Consider the following 15,772-nt stretch of genomic DNA (forward strand, 5'->3'; position numbering starts at 1 on the left):
TATTATAGACCAGATGCACCCTGGAAAACACTCTGCAGTTCCTGTAACTTGATGTACAGTTTCTTGGAACCATGGAGAATATAGTGTGGTTCTCTTCTAGACAACATTCCTGAATTTCCTTTCCCTTAACATGAGATATGGCGAGACACTCCTGATGTATAGACCGAGCCTTAGAAACCTTATGGCGGTAACATAAGAGAGAATGGTCCCTGGTGTCCTTTATGCTCAGGATGTAGCTGGGCCGTTGCTGGAACAAGGCACTGTAAGGTCCTTAATTAAGATAACAGAGCTTGGATTTAAAGACATCTGTGTTCCAATCTCGTACCAGTGGACAGTATTATGGTATAGTGCTGTTTTGCTAGTATTTTTCATCGAGCTATTTTGGAGGGGGGGGTTTAGATATTTTTCTGCTTTGAAGAGAAAGTACAAGGTTGACATAAGTTTGAGTGTCAAGTACTTTTAAATGTTATCAGTTCACTCACTTGAGAAGTTTAAATAAAAGACACAAGAGTCTGAAGTTAAGCTCCTCTTGAAAATCTATTTGAGAAACCATGGACAGTTATGAGCCCAAGTACTTTTCTTATTTCACTACACTGACAATTTATGTTGTCTGTCAACACACTCTCCCAATAAAAACCCCAACCATAAAAATCTTAAGCTCTGCTGGAAATTTTAGGATTTCATGTTCCTTCTTCCCATTTCATAGAATCATAGAATGGTAGGGTTGGAAGGGACCTTTAGAGATAAAAACTTCAACATCTTTATAAACACTAAAAGAAAGTTTTACTCTTAGTTTACATTTTCCCTACATTACTAGCAGGCATTATGGCAGCACAATCTCAAAAAGAAATCTGCAGTAATACAGACCCCTAAACAGCAGGGCTAAAGGCATAAGCAGAAGCTTCCATATAACAAGCCTGTCAAATAAAACAGCACCGAAGTGCTGCTGTTCTCAGGAAGTCTCAAGGTCACAAACTAGTCATTTATTATTTTTCCAAGTGTGAAATGGAGTCTAGCTTCAGAACACAACATTTATAACACAGGACACACTTCTTGACAAAAACAGCCACACCTGGATTTCAAAACATTATTTTTGTGTTTCAAAGTAGGGGACAGTCTCTACAATGCCAAATTACTTCAATGAATGAGTATAAGTATACACCATACAGAATACAAATTGCTAAATGAGATGCAAATATAAACACATACCGTGTAATCTCACTTGCAGATTGTTCTTCTTGTTGAACTTCAGAAGTATCTCCGTTATTTAATGACTCATTGAGATTAGCAAGAGATGTTACAACATTTGCTAGTGTTCCTAAAGCACCCTGGCTTGTCTCGGCCTAAAAAGGATAAACTGTCTTAGTAGATAAAAATTGTAAATGATGTATTATACATAAATTTTCCCCATTTTTAATCTTTGTGTTGCATTTCCCTTATGTACCTTTTCCTTCCTCCTGAACACCTACAGGAAGAAAAATGGCTCATGATAATCTTTAAATCTTACTGCAACCAGCAATCCTAGCCCCAGCTGGCATACTCTGTGGGGAGCTACCAGTGGCTGAACTTTTGCCAGAAATAGGCCCGTGAAAAGAAATTGTGTTCTTGGTGACTAGCTCATTGCTTCCAATCATACAGATCTTCACAATTACCACAACCTTACCTTCTCAAGAGCAGGCATTATTTTGTGTCTATGTACATAGCTAAAATAATCTGAACAAATAAATATATATGTTCAGAATTTAACTGAAAGAATACCTTAGAGTCAGAAGCTAGGAGGACTGTACCATCATCCCTGATCAAAGGCTGCTGAATATTCACAAGCATTCCTGGATCAAGAAGACCCGCTGACCTGTTCAAAAGCATAAGGCATCTGACAGTCAATATTATTTTACATCAATAAGAAGAACGTGTAACAATTTGTGTCAGAATAAAAAGGATTACTAATTTTTAAATCATCAATTTAATGAAGTTCATAATTTGTTCATCAGGACTTAAATCTTTCTGAAATACTTTCCAAAAAGTGTCTTGAAAGACAGGAAGACTGAAATATGCCTTCCTTTCCCATGCAAAAGCAATGACAATAAAGAAATAGCCTCTAATTTGCTTTTTAAGATGGTTTATTCTGTTTAAAGGAAAGTTTTGTCTTATGCTCTCAGAAGTCACTTAATGGCTCTTAAAGTTTGAAGAAAGGTATAACTCTGCATTCCAAGTTAGATGAGGGACAGCACTGAAGAAAAAGTTATGTCAAGAAAATGTATTTTACATTCCAAAATACACTCATAAACAATGATGTAATCAAGGTCTGCATTTAATCTCTGCTGTCTTAATTCCACTACTTTTTGACCAAACATCCTTTCCCTTTGTTGCATCTAATTTAGGTAGACAGTGGGAAGTCTTTACAGTCAGCCAAGATAAGTGTATTTGTTACTTACATAACACTCCAATAATATAATACTGCATAATTGAATACAAATTCTTGCATGACAGGTTTGGGACATGGGAAATTTATAGTTTAAGGGGTCTGAGACTAACAATTAACGTGATGAACTACCACAGGCAGCAAATTATTATGTATTATGCAAATCTGAATCTCACACAAACAACAGGGTTACACTTTATGACTGTAATATTGTTTATAGAACTGTAAGGGATCTGTAGCACACAGAAATCTCAAAGAAACAAATGTGTCTGTGAGCAGTCCTTTTGAACAATCTGACTTGCAAAGAAGAACACTGAAAAACAATTTCCCAAGAAATCTGCAACCCGATCTTCCTGACTGCAGCATTATTTATTGAACAAAGAATATAAATAAAGAAATAAACAAACAAACATTTTTAAAAGCTGAATGTTGAGATCCAATATCTTTAGCTGGTTATTACCCATTCATACACTAACTGGACCTACAGTTTTAAAAATGTGATATTTAACCCAGAGTTCTCTTTTATTATATTCAGAAAAACACAGATGTTGCTTCTATTTGTTATGATATGTATTTCCACATCCACTGTCTATGGAGACAGATAAGAATATGGGAATCATCTCAGAGTATCTTCCATGAAGTAAAAGGAAGCTACTGTTGTTTTGCTGTTGTACAAACCAGTCTGTTGGGACTTAAAACTGTGGTCTCTTTTACTACTGTCTTTAGAAGGGAGACTGTCACATTTGCAGATTTGATTTCAAAGAAGTGCTAATCTGAATGCATCACAATATAACATATTTGCCTTGTCTGTGCTTTGACCTGGATGAAAAGGGCCAACTCTGAACTGAAAATCACCAGGCTGTTCTAAAGACATAAAAACTTTAATGAGAAGTAAAACAGTCCTGGTTGATCTTGATGATGGAAATGGATGACTTGTGAATTGGAGCTCTTTTTTGGCCAATTCTTTAGTGCAGAGGGGAGAGAAGTGCGTAGGTGCACCTATGAAGTACTGTGCACAAATAACATTAAAAAAGGTCTTTTAAACTGAGGTACTCACCGTGTCCCATCTTTATCTGCCACAAATGTTGGAGTTGCTATTAGAGGGCTTCTTAAGTCTTTTCTGATATAGATTTTTTCCGTGGAAGCTGCACAGTTGGTTGGTTTTTCACGTTGCACATCAAAAGGCTTTCTTTCACTTTGAACCGCTATGTAAAGATAGAAACATGTAGATTTGAGAGGAAATAAACTGAAAAATATAAAGTAAAATTCTCACAGTGGAATTTCAGTTTGTGCCATTATGACAGTGGAAAAACTGAAATTTAATATGAAGACAGAAGAAATATAGGCACCAATTTTACCATACCTGTGATTATGTAACTAAGAGAGTCACAGACCGACCATTTATTTAAGTTTTGTTGAACTGGAGTCAAAGCTTGCTATTTCATTGGCATTTAATAAGACAGAATATTAAACTAGATGTTTTTTTGAGTTGCTTATTTCTTTGTTTTTTAATAGGAAAAGCTATATCTAAATGTTAGGCACAGTCATACTCTGAATGATTCAAAATCAGGCAAACCCAAAACAAACTCACAAAAACTCAAGACAGGCAAGTTTTGTCAGAGATGAAGGTTAATTCCTTAGGAGAGAAGTCTCTGCACAATAGGCAATTCATTCACATCCATTCGTTCTACCCAGTTAGTGAACAGTGTTCCAAAACTAACCTTTTCAGAATTTAAAATATTTCTACTTGATAACTGGAAGAAGATGAGCTCAGTCTCCAATGTGCCAAACAAGTGTAGTAATCTTTTAATAAAAATAGCAAGAAATGGTAACTTTGCAATTTTAAAGTGCATCTTTGTAATATTAAGATGTTATTCTTAAACAGATTGTAGAAAGTTATCTGGAATCTAAGTCACTAAACTTTACGAACTCCTCTGTAGCTTGACCTAACATTTACTGGACAGATTTTCCACCTGAAAATGAGGATAATGAAATGAATAAAAGATTATAAGGGTATTAACACAGAATCATGGAATCATAGAATGGTAGGGTTGGAAGGGACCTTTAGAGATCATCTAGTCCAACCCCCAATAACATAAAGATTTTTTCAAAGTGGTGTACTAACATTAATTCTCACAACACTTTGCAAATCTAAGGCATAATATCAATGGAGACAGTATTTCTGTGCTAGTTGTGGTACTAATTTGTCATACAGTAGTTATTGCTCTAGAAGATTAACATTATTAACAAGCAAACAAAACAATTAAACCTCCTCTTATGCCCTTTTGAATCTAACAGTAAAATACACAGATATGTCTCTTTCTATCCTCATAACCAGCAAGAGTTTAGTTCCTGAATTTATTTTCACTAATATTATTACTGATCGCAAAATTTAGGGGTTTAAAAGTAGGTGTATCTGTTTTGTTGCCTTTGCAGATACATTAATACTAATTAAAAACCTGACCTAACACCCAATAAAGTCACTGAGCATACATCCTAATCAGAGTGGGATAAGAAAGGTTTAGCATCTTGTCTTCCTTGAACTCAGTTGGGGGAATTTGTTCTGCTTAGATTGGAGTGGGAAAAAATAAATACCTTAAATACTCCATAAATTTATCACAAAATCACCAGATAGTATTCTTTACAAAGTGCTGGACTGAAGAAGCAGAGATGGTATAAACTGAAATAAAATACAATGAAAGAAGTGTTTGGATGCTAGCACTGGAATTGTAAGCAGCACTGCATACAAACATGAAAAGATAGTGTGTAAAATATGAGTTTATACAAAGCCTCACAATATAGGGCTCACAACCAAATTAATATGAAAATTTTAAAAGAAACAAAAAAAAGGACATCAACTACTTTCTCTCACTGCTTGAAAAGGCAGCAAAAATAAACCAGAAAGCAATGTTTCTGAACTTGGAACTTCAGACTTTAACTTATTTCCTTCATGTTAAAATATTTTGTATTATAAATATACACTATGCTTATAACTTGCATTCTAAGAGGCTTGAACTAGGCTGCTCAAAGACTACATTAGTGTGAGACAAGCTTCAAAACAAATCACTATTGCACCTCAAACAAAATGGTGATGAAAGAAAGGTACAGTAGATGCTTTGGCTGACGAAAGTTCTGTTTCCTTCAAGCAGCATACACCAAAATGGCAAAAACATACTAAAAAGTAGTAGTCTACATATTTATTATTTGGTAGGTGCAGTAACACATTGGGCACTTAAGACTCACATTCCATTTTCATTCCCATCTCTAGACATTTCTTAAGCCTACAAAACTGGCAGCGATTCCGATGGTGTTTATTGATGATACAATCCTGGTTGCTACGACAACTGTAGGTCAGATTCTTCCTCACACTCCTTTTAAAGAAACCTTTGCATCCCTCACAACTGACAGCACCATAGTGACGACCTAGAAAACAATGTATATTGTTATCAGATGGAAATCACTTACATTTTAGCATAGGAGTATTTATGTTAAGCAAGTAGAACACTGTAAAAGTCATCTTTTGAATTTATTTTGTATTCATCATTTTGGACCACGAAAGTCTTGTTGAAGTCTTATGGGACGTTTCTTTTTTATCTATTGTTGAGGCTTTTTGTTGAGAGAGTGGAGAGAAGAGAGGAAGGCTAAGCCTATTTCTGAATAAGTCATGAAGTGGTAGTTCCCATCTGGACAAGTACAGATGCAATTCTACCTGCTGTTAGAGATTACATGATACATTCAAAGAACATACAGGCTAAGAGTTTAAGTAATTTCAGAATACAAATAATTTTACAGTAAAATTTGAAATGTGATCATAATTTACATTTCTATGCATCAATTTTGATGTTAATTACATAAACACTTACAAATATAAAATAAAATGAGAGACAGAAATGTGTCTTCTCTGAAGCATGAAAGCACAGCATTTCCTTGACTGATGTAGAAATTTTACATTGTAGACTCCTTGCTACTGCATGGATCTGAAATGCTGAGGATTCCCTTGATCTGTACTTACCTTTTCCTGTGACAGCAAAGGACCAAAATCTACCTGGAAGTCTTAAGTTTCTTAGAGAGCACTAAGAAGTGTTTCTGTGGAGCCTGCAGACTTTTCTAGGTGACACGTTTATTGCATGGTTGCCCATAGCTGTGGGGAACTTGACTAAATGCTTCAAATAGTCTCTTTCAGTTATGAGGAGCTATTCATTCATTGTTTCGTTTTTCAGCACATGCTGATTTATCATACATTCCAGTTGAATTACAAACTAATATTCTTCCAAGCACAGTGAACTATTCTGTATGTATAGGTACAAAGTATAATGTTATATTTTTCTATTTTAGACTCAATTGCTTTTGCCATCAGCATAGTGAAAATAAGTTAAAATACATGAAACCTCCTCCCGTCATCTCAGTAATTATTTTAGTCAAATTTCTTGAATGTTATTTTCTTACCTGATGCTTTATCACCACAGACTACACAATATTCTACTACCTGGGGCCGCTGAACATCAGCTTTTCCCAGCAAACGTTCCACCGAAGCAGAGTCTGTCACTATCTAAAACAAAATGCCAGCACAAAAGGTGGTAATTAGACAGTATTTCTTCTGATTTGAAAGCAAGGAGATCTGCCTGTGGACAAGACTGGTGTATCAACTTAGAAGAGATCTCTGAATGTGAGAACAAGTATGATGTGTGGAATGAAATTAAGTAGTGTAAAATGTAAGTTAAGAGTTTTTGCTGTCAATAGTGAGACTGTTGGAACAGTCACAGCAAAACAAATTCCAAATAAAACTCCTAGCTTTGTTCAGTAAAAATTAGTTTCCTCACTTGTGCAGCCCACAGTAAATTAAAGTTTGCTCAGGTGAGTTGTATCTCTGTATATCTGAATCTTGAACAGACCATCTGAAATCTTGGCCCTCCTCACAAGCACCATCTCAAGTATTTGCTTATGTCTTTGCAATTTTAATAAGAACATCAACAAGGGCTGGTGAGTGCAATGGAATTAATGAGGAACACAAAGACATGAGAATTTATGACTGAATAACAAAGGCTATTATTACTATGGTCTAATCCATGTCATTAGATCTTTAGAAAACTATTGCAATTTGTCTTGAAGCAATTACAGACTTAAATTATCTAGAAATCAAAAACAGAAACAAAAATCTCAGTTACTATATTTACCTGAATTCTGCCTGGCACAATGTTGTCCGTAGTGGTAAAGATAAGCTGCTTGGCATTAGATGTCTCAGGTGTTGCCAATATTACCTTTCCTGCACCAGTTCCGTCTGGACTGGCTAAAATAAACTGTTGCTTTGGAGACACTGCTGAGTCCACTGCTGTCACTATTTGGATTTTTTGACCTGTTTGCTGATCTGTGACAATCTGTAAAACACATTGAAGAATTTTATGAGATACACTAAACTTTATGTTTTAAAATGTTTCAACGTGTCTCAGAACTATATGATACTCTGATAGGTGTACTTATTATTTTGCTATTTGTACATTTACTACATTGGTGCAAACTATCTACATAAACACAAATCAATAAAATAAGCCCAAATATGTCTACAATATATATGTATCTACATACCTACTGCATGGATAGAAAATAGAGTTGTGGAAAGTGTGAGTCTGATATTCTTAATAATGAAGAGATATGGGTAGATCTTGCAACTACATTTATCTATTCAAAAGGAGTCAGATATGGTGGATCCCAGACAGAATAAAACCAAAATGTAACGTTAAGGACTGCAGCAGATGAGTGGCAGGTGTATTTGCAGTGTATACTCTGCCTGGTAAGACAGCATCACAGAAATTTCATAGACTATCTTGAATAGGACCCATAAGGATCATTGAATCCAACTCCCTGCTCCTTGTAGGACTACTTAACACTAAACTCTATGACTAAAAGCATCATCCAGATGCTCCTTGAACGCTGACAGGCTGGTGCTGTGACCACTTTCCCAAGGAGCCTCTTCCAAGGACTGACCACCTTCTCTGTGAAGAGCCTTTTCCTAATGTCCAACCTGAACTTCCTCTGAAGCAGTTTCACTCTCTTTCCTTATGCCCTATCGCTGGTCACCAGAGAATTGAGATCAGCACCTCCTCCTCCTCCACTACTCCCCTTCAGGAAGGTGCAGACTAAAATGAGGTCCTCCCTCAGCCTTCTATTCTCCTAGGTGAATAAACCAAGTGACCTCAGCCACTCCTCATAAGTCCTGCCCTAAAGACCCTTCACCATCTTGGTTGCTCTCCTCTGGACAACACTCTAATAGTCTGATGTCCTTATATTGAGGCGCCTAAAACTGCACATAGTATTCAAAGTGAGGCTGCACCCATGCAGTGTAGAGTGAGACAATCACTTCTCCCTTGACCATTTGGACTTTTGGCTGTCAGGACACACTGTTGACTCATATTCTCTTTCCGTGGGGCTGCCTTCCTGCCTCTCATCCTCCTGTCTAAATGTATAAACAGTGAAGAATCCAGCACTTGCTCCTCTTGAATTTCATTTGGTTTTCAATTGCCCAGCTCTCTAGTCTATCCAGATCTCTCTATAAGGCTTCTCTAGGGAGTCCACAGCTCCTCCTAATGTAGTACAATCATCAAACTTACTTAATGTACATGCAACTCCTACTTCCAGATCACTTATAAAAAAAAATAAATTAAAAATTACTCCAACTAACAAAAAAAGCATAGTGCTACATTCTTGAGATTTGTATTCATTTTGTATAAGCATGACTTTGAAAGATATTTTCATATAATTTATATATGTATCTGGCTTAACATCAGAGTTAAAAATACTGAAAAACATCCTGTGAATTTAAACACACTGATATTGCTGATATTAGGTGTCACAATAACAGTGTATTTGTTTCCCTAATTTCCCCTAACTTTTTGTCTAGTTGTCATGTACTTTTGATGCAATGCATCTTACAGAAAGAAAGACATATGCTAATAGTTCAATAATAAGACTATGTCGATAGTTTTACTAAGCTAAATTGCCTTAAAAAGGCATTTGAACTACCCAAAGCAGGAGCTGAGTTGCAGAGCTGATGATTACAGAAACTCTTCAGGAAAGATTCATCTCACATTGTATAATGAAAAAACTGCACAAAGGATATAGTACTCAAAGCTCGAGATGAACTCAAAGCTGGAGATGAAGTAGCCTACTACTGAATTTTGGACAAGATGCAGCTTTGTAATAATCTAAAGAGCCCTTGAACTTACAGAATAGAATAAGTCATTTGAGTATTGCATAAATGTTTCAGTGCATAAATGTATGGAGTCTACAAACAGAGCTCCAAAGAAGCTCAAAGGACAATTGTTACCCCTTAGTCCTATTGTTAAACTGTTAAGCTGTTAAACTTCTCAGAGTTTATCCATGATTTCTTCAGCCTCCATCATTTTCATATAAATCTTAACTACAGGACAATTCACAGTAAAATCTAATCTTGCATGATGACTCACACCAGTACAATACTGCTTGTACTTGTTTGAGGAAGCAGAAATAGTCTTTTCTAATCCTAGTATTCTCCATCATGAAGTCGCAGATTTTTTTCAGAAATACCAGTGATATAAGGAGGTAGATTATTTTGCAGAACTGAACAAAAGTTGTAATGTAAATTCCTACCTTATGAATACTGAATATTCATTATGCTTCATTTATATAAGTTATAACAACATTTTACCTTGCAATGAAATACTGATACATATTGATATGCCCACTCTACCAGGGAAAATAAAGTTATGTTTGATACAACTGTATCAAAACCAGAGACCTTCCCTCAAAGCCGAATCTTGAGAACCAGCATGTGAAACAATAAGGCTGCTGGATACTGCCTTTTGTTGGTAACTTTAACACAATAACATCTCAGATAAAATACACAGTTAAACGTTGCTGATAACTGAAGAACATCTCCTTGATGCTATCTATAAAGAAAAAGCATAGATACTTCATGGATCAGATGCCAAGCTCCTATTTTATAAATAATGAAGACAAAAAAATTAGGCTGGATAAAACGGAATGATCTTTAGGTTCATGAGAAATACTGATGTACATCCTTATACATGCTGCAATTGGAATCTTTAAAAGTAATACTAGAGAAAAAAATGCATCACATACAGTAAGCATAGTGATAATGTAAAAATAATTTTAAAAGGGTTTTCAAGGCTGTTCAGAGGGCCAGTACCCACCCACCCTGATCAAGACACATCTCAAGAAGACTTCATCCTGTGATCGTGGTTACACTGCCAGGACAATTGCAAATGCCCTGGATCCTCCTCTCCAGCACCACCTCCAGCACTATACTGGCAGAGAACAAGGTCACAGAAGGGAGTGCCACAATACTCTAGTAACATTAATACTTGACAATTCTTGTATCATTTGTCACTGCAAAGGTTCTGATACATTAACAGTAGCAACAACCCACCGTGCAGCATTCCCAAAGGCTAACTTTATCCTATATAGGCTAGTCTTCCACTTGCTCCTAAACATCTGCCTTGGAGATGATCTTGGGTGTTCTGCTGACAGTAGCTAGACCTCAGGAGATTTGTACACCTAGACTAATTTTAACCTCTGCACATATTCCTCACTAACTATATCAGCAGCACAAATATTATATACAGCCAACTTATCACCAAATACATGCTGAGAGAGAAAGAGAATTTTGGTTTGCACTAAAAATTATCTGTTCTCACAAACTTTAAGGCAGTCTTCCACAGACTTTAGTATGCTTTTGTATAAATCTAAGTGGGGGGAAAGAGGAGAAAAAAAAAAAAAAGGTTTAACAGTGAGTCACTTAATCAATGGATTTATACCTGAATGCGTTGTGGTGAAGCTACAGAGGAGTCTGTGGAAATTATCTGGATACGCTGGGAAGGGCTGGTCATCACTGGAGATTCAGATAGTGAAGTCTGAACAGTCTGCACCTGTAAATAAGGTACAGAATTTAAATTAAATGTTACATTAATGAACACTTTAAAACTACATATTTATTACAGGTCAGATGGCCCTTTATCATGGAATCTAAAGTTACTGGAAAGGTTACAGTCATTAAACCAACATGGATTTATTTTCAATGAATTATTAGAATATTGGGTTTTTTTTAGGGAGAACAGAATGTAAACGATGGATGACCAAAACCACAAAACAAAACCACCACACCACTCTCGCTGCCACCCAGGAAATCACTGGCTAATTACTATGTGATCCTTCAGCTTACTGAAATGTAGAAATACCTTTTTTTAAACTTTTGATTCTTATTTTTTTGTTTCTGTAAAAAACAACTACAGTATATCTACAATAATATATAATGTTATATATACGTTATATACTTAAAATTGTGTTATATACTTTAAATATTTTAAAAGTACTTTTATGAACTACTTTTTAGGTTTTAGTTTTTAAAATTTTATTTTCAGCTAGCTAAATTTCAGAAAAGCTTTCTCTAGGCTTCTAAATAAAAATGTCCTCAATCCCAGGAACATATATGGGATAAGAGATATACAGAATCTGCTGGAAGATTGCACAGAACTATCTGACCAAACTGGCCTTTTTATGTCTCTGATGTTATTTCAACTGAGAAGCCTTCTGAAACTGTAGCATATCTACAGCTCACTAGGAGAAAACGGCAATTTCATTTCTCAAGTAGAAGTAAGAGCTATTTTAACTGTCCAATATTTTTAAGGAAAAACATTAAAATTAAGATGTTTACCTGGATATTTTTGGTTTAGACAGCAAAATAAATTAGAACTCTCTTCATCAGTGTGCTCACTTCCTCTCCCTTTTTTATTGTCCCTCAATTTCTGTTTTTTCTACTTCAGAGTGGGGCAGATTTTTTCTGGAATCTATGCTCCAACAGATCAACAATATCATCACCAGCATGTGTTCTGGTGTATGTGGTTGACTTTTGTTATTCTAGTGAGGATATCACTAGCATGATAGAGATTAAATTTGTCACTACAACTATATAATTGTTTCTTATTCTATTCCGTATTCTTTCTAGAACAACAAACTATAATGCAAGTGTAGTTCTAAATACCTAGAAAATGCTTGAAAAACATCCCTTGCATAGCTATTTTCAGAGTAAAACTGACAATTTGATTATGCAAGATAACATTGGCTTGACAGCCTTTATCTTCTGCTTACAGAAGGGATATGGCATTGGCAACGTACACTTACACACATAATTCTATGGCTGTGTATATTTGGACTGTGCTTGTTCATCCTCAGATTTACTGAAGCAACTGTTAGTACTAATTGTTCCTTCGTAATAATTGTAAATGTAGTATACATGAAACACCTGTATTATAGTTCTTATAGTCAGCTCACAGATGGAAAGGTACTGCTTGCCACTCTTCACAGCCATCCAATTCCATTTTTATTAAGCTTAGGAAATACAGATGCTTACAAAAAGTACCTTATTTAGTTTAGAAAAACTTTATTGGGGTTTTTCAAATATAAACATAAGCTGAAGTTATTGCATCAGTCTTTAATACAGAGAGGTATCTGCAAATGTAGTTGCCTATGTATATTTTTTTCCACTATAGGTACATGTATTTTTGCTGTTCTTAGTTTGGAACCTAACCAAACAAAAAATTGGGTTTAGCCAAACAAAACTGAAACAAGCTATATCAAAATTATCCTGGAATTTCTTGAAGAATCAGAACATGGTTAGTTCCAGATGTCTTTTTCTTTGTTTGTTTTCAATAGAGCATGGGAAAGCTAAACCATTCTGCTACTTCTAAACCAGTAATTTGGAAGAAAATGACATAGGCTTATTTGTGCTATACTTATTACAAAAGCTATGCTTTCTTGGTGCATTTTACTAGTTCAACAGACAAGTTAGCAGTCTGTGAGGTGGCTCAATGCTTTGACTCTTGCAAGAAAATTCAAAAACAAAGGAGATAATTTGGCATATTTTCACCAGTATTTAAAAAGTTGAAACAATATCTGAACAACCATTAGTGCACTCAAGATATTAGTACTTTGGTGTAAACTACAGTAACTCCAGAGGTGGCACTACTGTCCACAGTTAACAACATACCATGGATACTTTTTTAGTCACATTCTCACTGAAAGTTATACAAAATGATGGAAAAACACTGATAATATTTAAAGACACATGACAGAAATTTTCACACATGCAGCATATCTGAATAATAAACATCATAAATTATTACCATACGACAAGTTTCTATAGTGATTCCCTTTCAATTGGAATATAGTACTGCAATGATGCACTCCATCAGAAGGAAAAAAGTATGGCACTACTGGTTTCTTTTATACTCTGTTTAACACATAACTACTTATTTGAAAACAATGCATTTGTGCCAAAACACTGTTTTTTTGAAAAAACGTTCTATAATGTCAATGACTTAGCAGCCAAGACTTGTATGTGTCTGCCTAATGCTAAATAAATCTTATATACATTATAAAACATGTTACATTTTGATAACTTCATCAAATAATTTTATATTGTTAAGTTGTACCACTTACAACACTTGTAAATTGTGATTGCAAACAATAATCTAGTTTTTCATAAATGCCCCTATTTACGTGGTTCCACAGAATCTACAGGAATGAGTTCAGTGTAAGACTGATGATAATAATTGAATTCTATATGAGAATTTGAGACTATCACAGTAGTGTTTAATATCTGCAGGTGAGGTGGCAGAACTCAGGAAATTCACAAGAGGTCACAAAAACTGCATGATAAATGAGGTAAATATACAGGAGAGATGTAGATATAGTAGAGTCTTCTAATTAGCCATGCCCTTGGTTGACAGCGGAACAACCATGGTAAATCAATAAACTGCAAAAAGGGAGCATATTTTTTTAAATACACAATTTACAAGAGTGAGGGAAAAAAAATCTTTTGTCATTTTGTTTTGCAGCTAAGTTTCTACCTTGAACATCGTCATATACCTTCAGATCATCAGAATGGATAAATATGTGATGCTTTGTTATGGTCATATCATGAGCCAGCAGTGTGCCCTCGTGGCCAAGAAGGCCAATGGCATCCTGGGGGCATCAAGAAGAGTGTGGCCAGCAGGTCAAGGGAGCTTCTTCTCCCCCTCTACTCTACCCTGGTGAGGCCTCATCTGGAGTCCTGTGTCCACTTCTGGGCTCCTCAGCTCAAGAGGGACAGAGAACTTCTGGAGAGAGTCCAGCACAGGGTCACCAAGATGATCAGGGGACTGGAACATCTTTCATATGAGCAAAGGCTGCGGGAACTGAGGCTGTTTAGTCTGGAGAAGAGGAGATTGAGGGGAGATCTTATTAACATTTACAAATATCTAAATGGTGGGTGTCAGGAGGTTGAGACATCTCTTTGTTCTGTTGTAGCTAGCAACAGGACAAGGGGTGATGGGATGAAGCTGGAACACAAAAAGTTCCACTTAAACATAAGAAAAAACTATTTCAGTGTTTCAGTGAGGGAGCCCTGGCACAGGCTGCCCAGAGGGGTTGTGGAGGCTCCTTCCTTGGAGGTCAAGACCCACCTGGACACGTTCCTATGTGACCTGATATAGGTGAACCTGCTTCTGCAGGGGGGTTGGACTAGATTATCTCTAAAGGTCCCTTCCAACCCCTACCATTCTGTGGTTCCATGATATCCAGTCAATTGCACCAAATTTGACTTCTTCAGCAAAAACAATGGGGGGGAGGAAAAAAAAGCAGTCCAAGAACATGCACCACTCTAAAAAAGTTATATCAGAGATTTGATAACCTAAGCTTATCAAAGGTTAACCTAAGCTATCATTAATTAGATTCCCAGACAAGTTTAATCACAGTATTCTGAAAGCAGATGTCTTGTCTCAGATAATACAGTTTAGCATTTTATTAGTTTCACTTACAGGACTAAACATTACATTGAGTATTCTAATCTGTTGTTAGAAGAAACATGACACCATGAAACATGTATCATCTTTAAAGCAACTGTTTTGGAAGCTATGCAAGCTAAAACCTAGCCCTCCAAAGTCAGTTATGACACATTTCTGTAATTCTGAAGTATATTTTTAAAATTTAGATATGCTTTAATTTGACTGGAGTCTCAAACGAGAATTCATCTTCAACAGAGGAAGAAAGAAACAAATTAGGTCATGTTTTGTAGAAAACTTCAGCACACCACATTTTAAAGAGGCTTAACCAACAATTATTTAAAAGTAACCACTAATACTGTTAGATCTAGTCAGAAAATACTACATATAGTATAAAACATAGCTCACCCCCCCCAATTTCCCTACAAAAAACACATCAAATGCACCTATTTTAAGAGACAGGGGAAAAAGAATCTACTTTAATACACTTAGTACTGTTTTCCTCCTGGAGCTCCCTAGCTGTATACTGTACAGACGT

General features: G+C 35.8%; 1 protein-coding gene across 13 annotated transcripts in view; it reads right to left on the reverse strand.

Moving 5' to 3' along the window:
• NR2C2 (nuclear receptor subfamily 2 group C member 2) overlaps positions 1-15,772 on the reverse strand; it is a 37,908-nt gene that overhangs the window by 12,118 nt on the left and 10,018 nt on the right. For 12 of the 13 annotated variants that reach the window (XR_009819817.1, XR_009819816.1, XR_009819813.1 and 9 more), the window contains 7 exons: positions 11,233-11,343; positions 7,597-7,797; positions 6,869-6,971; positions 5,666-5,845; positions 3,480-3,627; positions 1,759-1,852; positions 1,210-1,343 (listed from right to left, as the gene is read on the reverse strand). Coding sequence is in view for 8 of the 13 variants with exons in the window: in XM_062008727.1 (XP_061864711.1) it covers positions 1,210-1,343; positions 1,759-1,852; positions 3,480-3,627; positions 5,666-5,845; positions 6,869-6,971; positions 7,597-7,797; positions 11,233-11,343 (971 nt within the window). In the remaining 5 variants the exon portion in view is untranslated. Of the gene's footprint in view, positions 1-1,209; positions 1,344-1,758; positions 1,853-3,479; positions 3,628-5,665; positions 5,846-6,868; positions 6,972-7,596; positions 7,798-11,232; positions 11,344-14,341; positions 14,665-15,772 lie in introns of all 13 variants that reach the window. The other variant, XM_062008732.1, reaches the window with a different exon arrangement.

This window comes from Colius striatus, chromosome 15, assembly GCF_028858725.1.
Source record: "Colius striatus isolate bColStr4 chromosome 15, bColStr4.1.hap1, whole genome shotgun sequence".
Classification (NCBI taxonomy): Eukaryota; Metazoa; Chordata; class Aves; order Coliiformes; family Coliidae; genus Colius; species Colius striatus.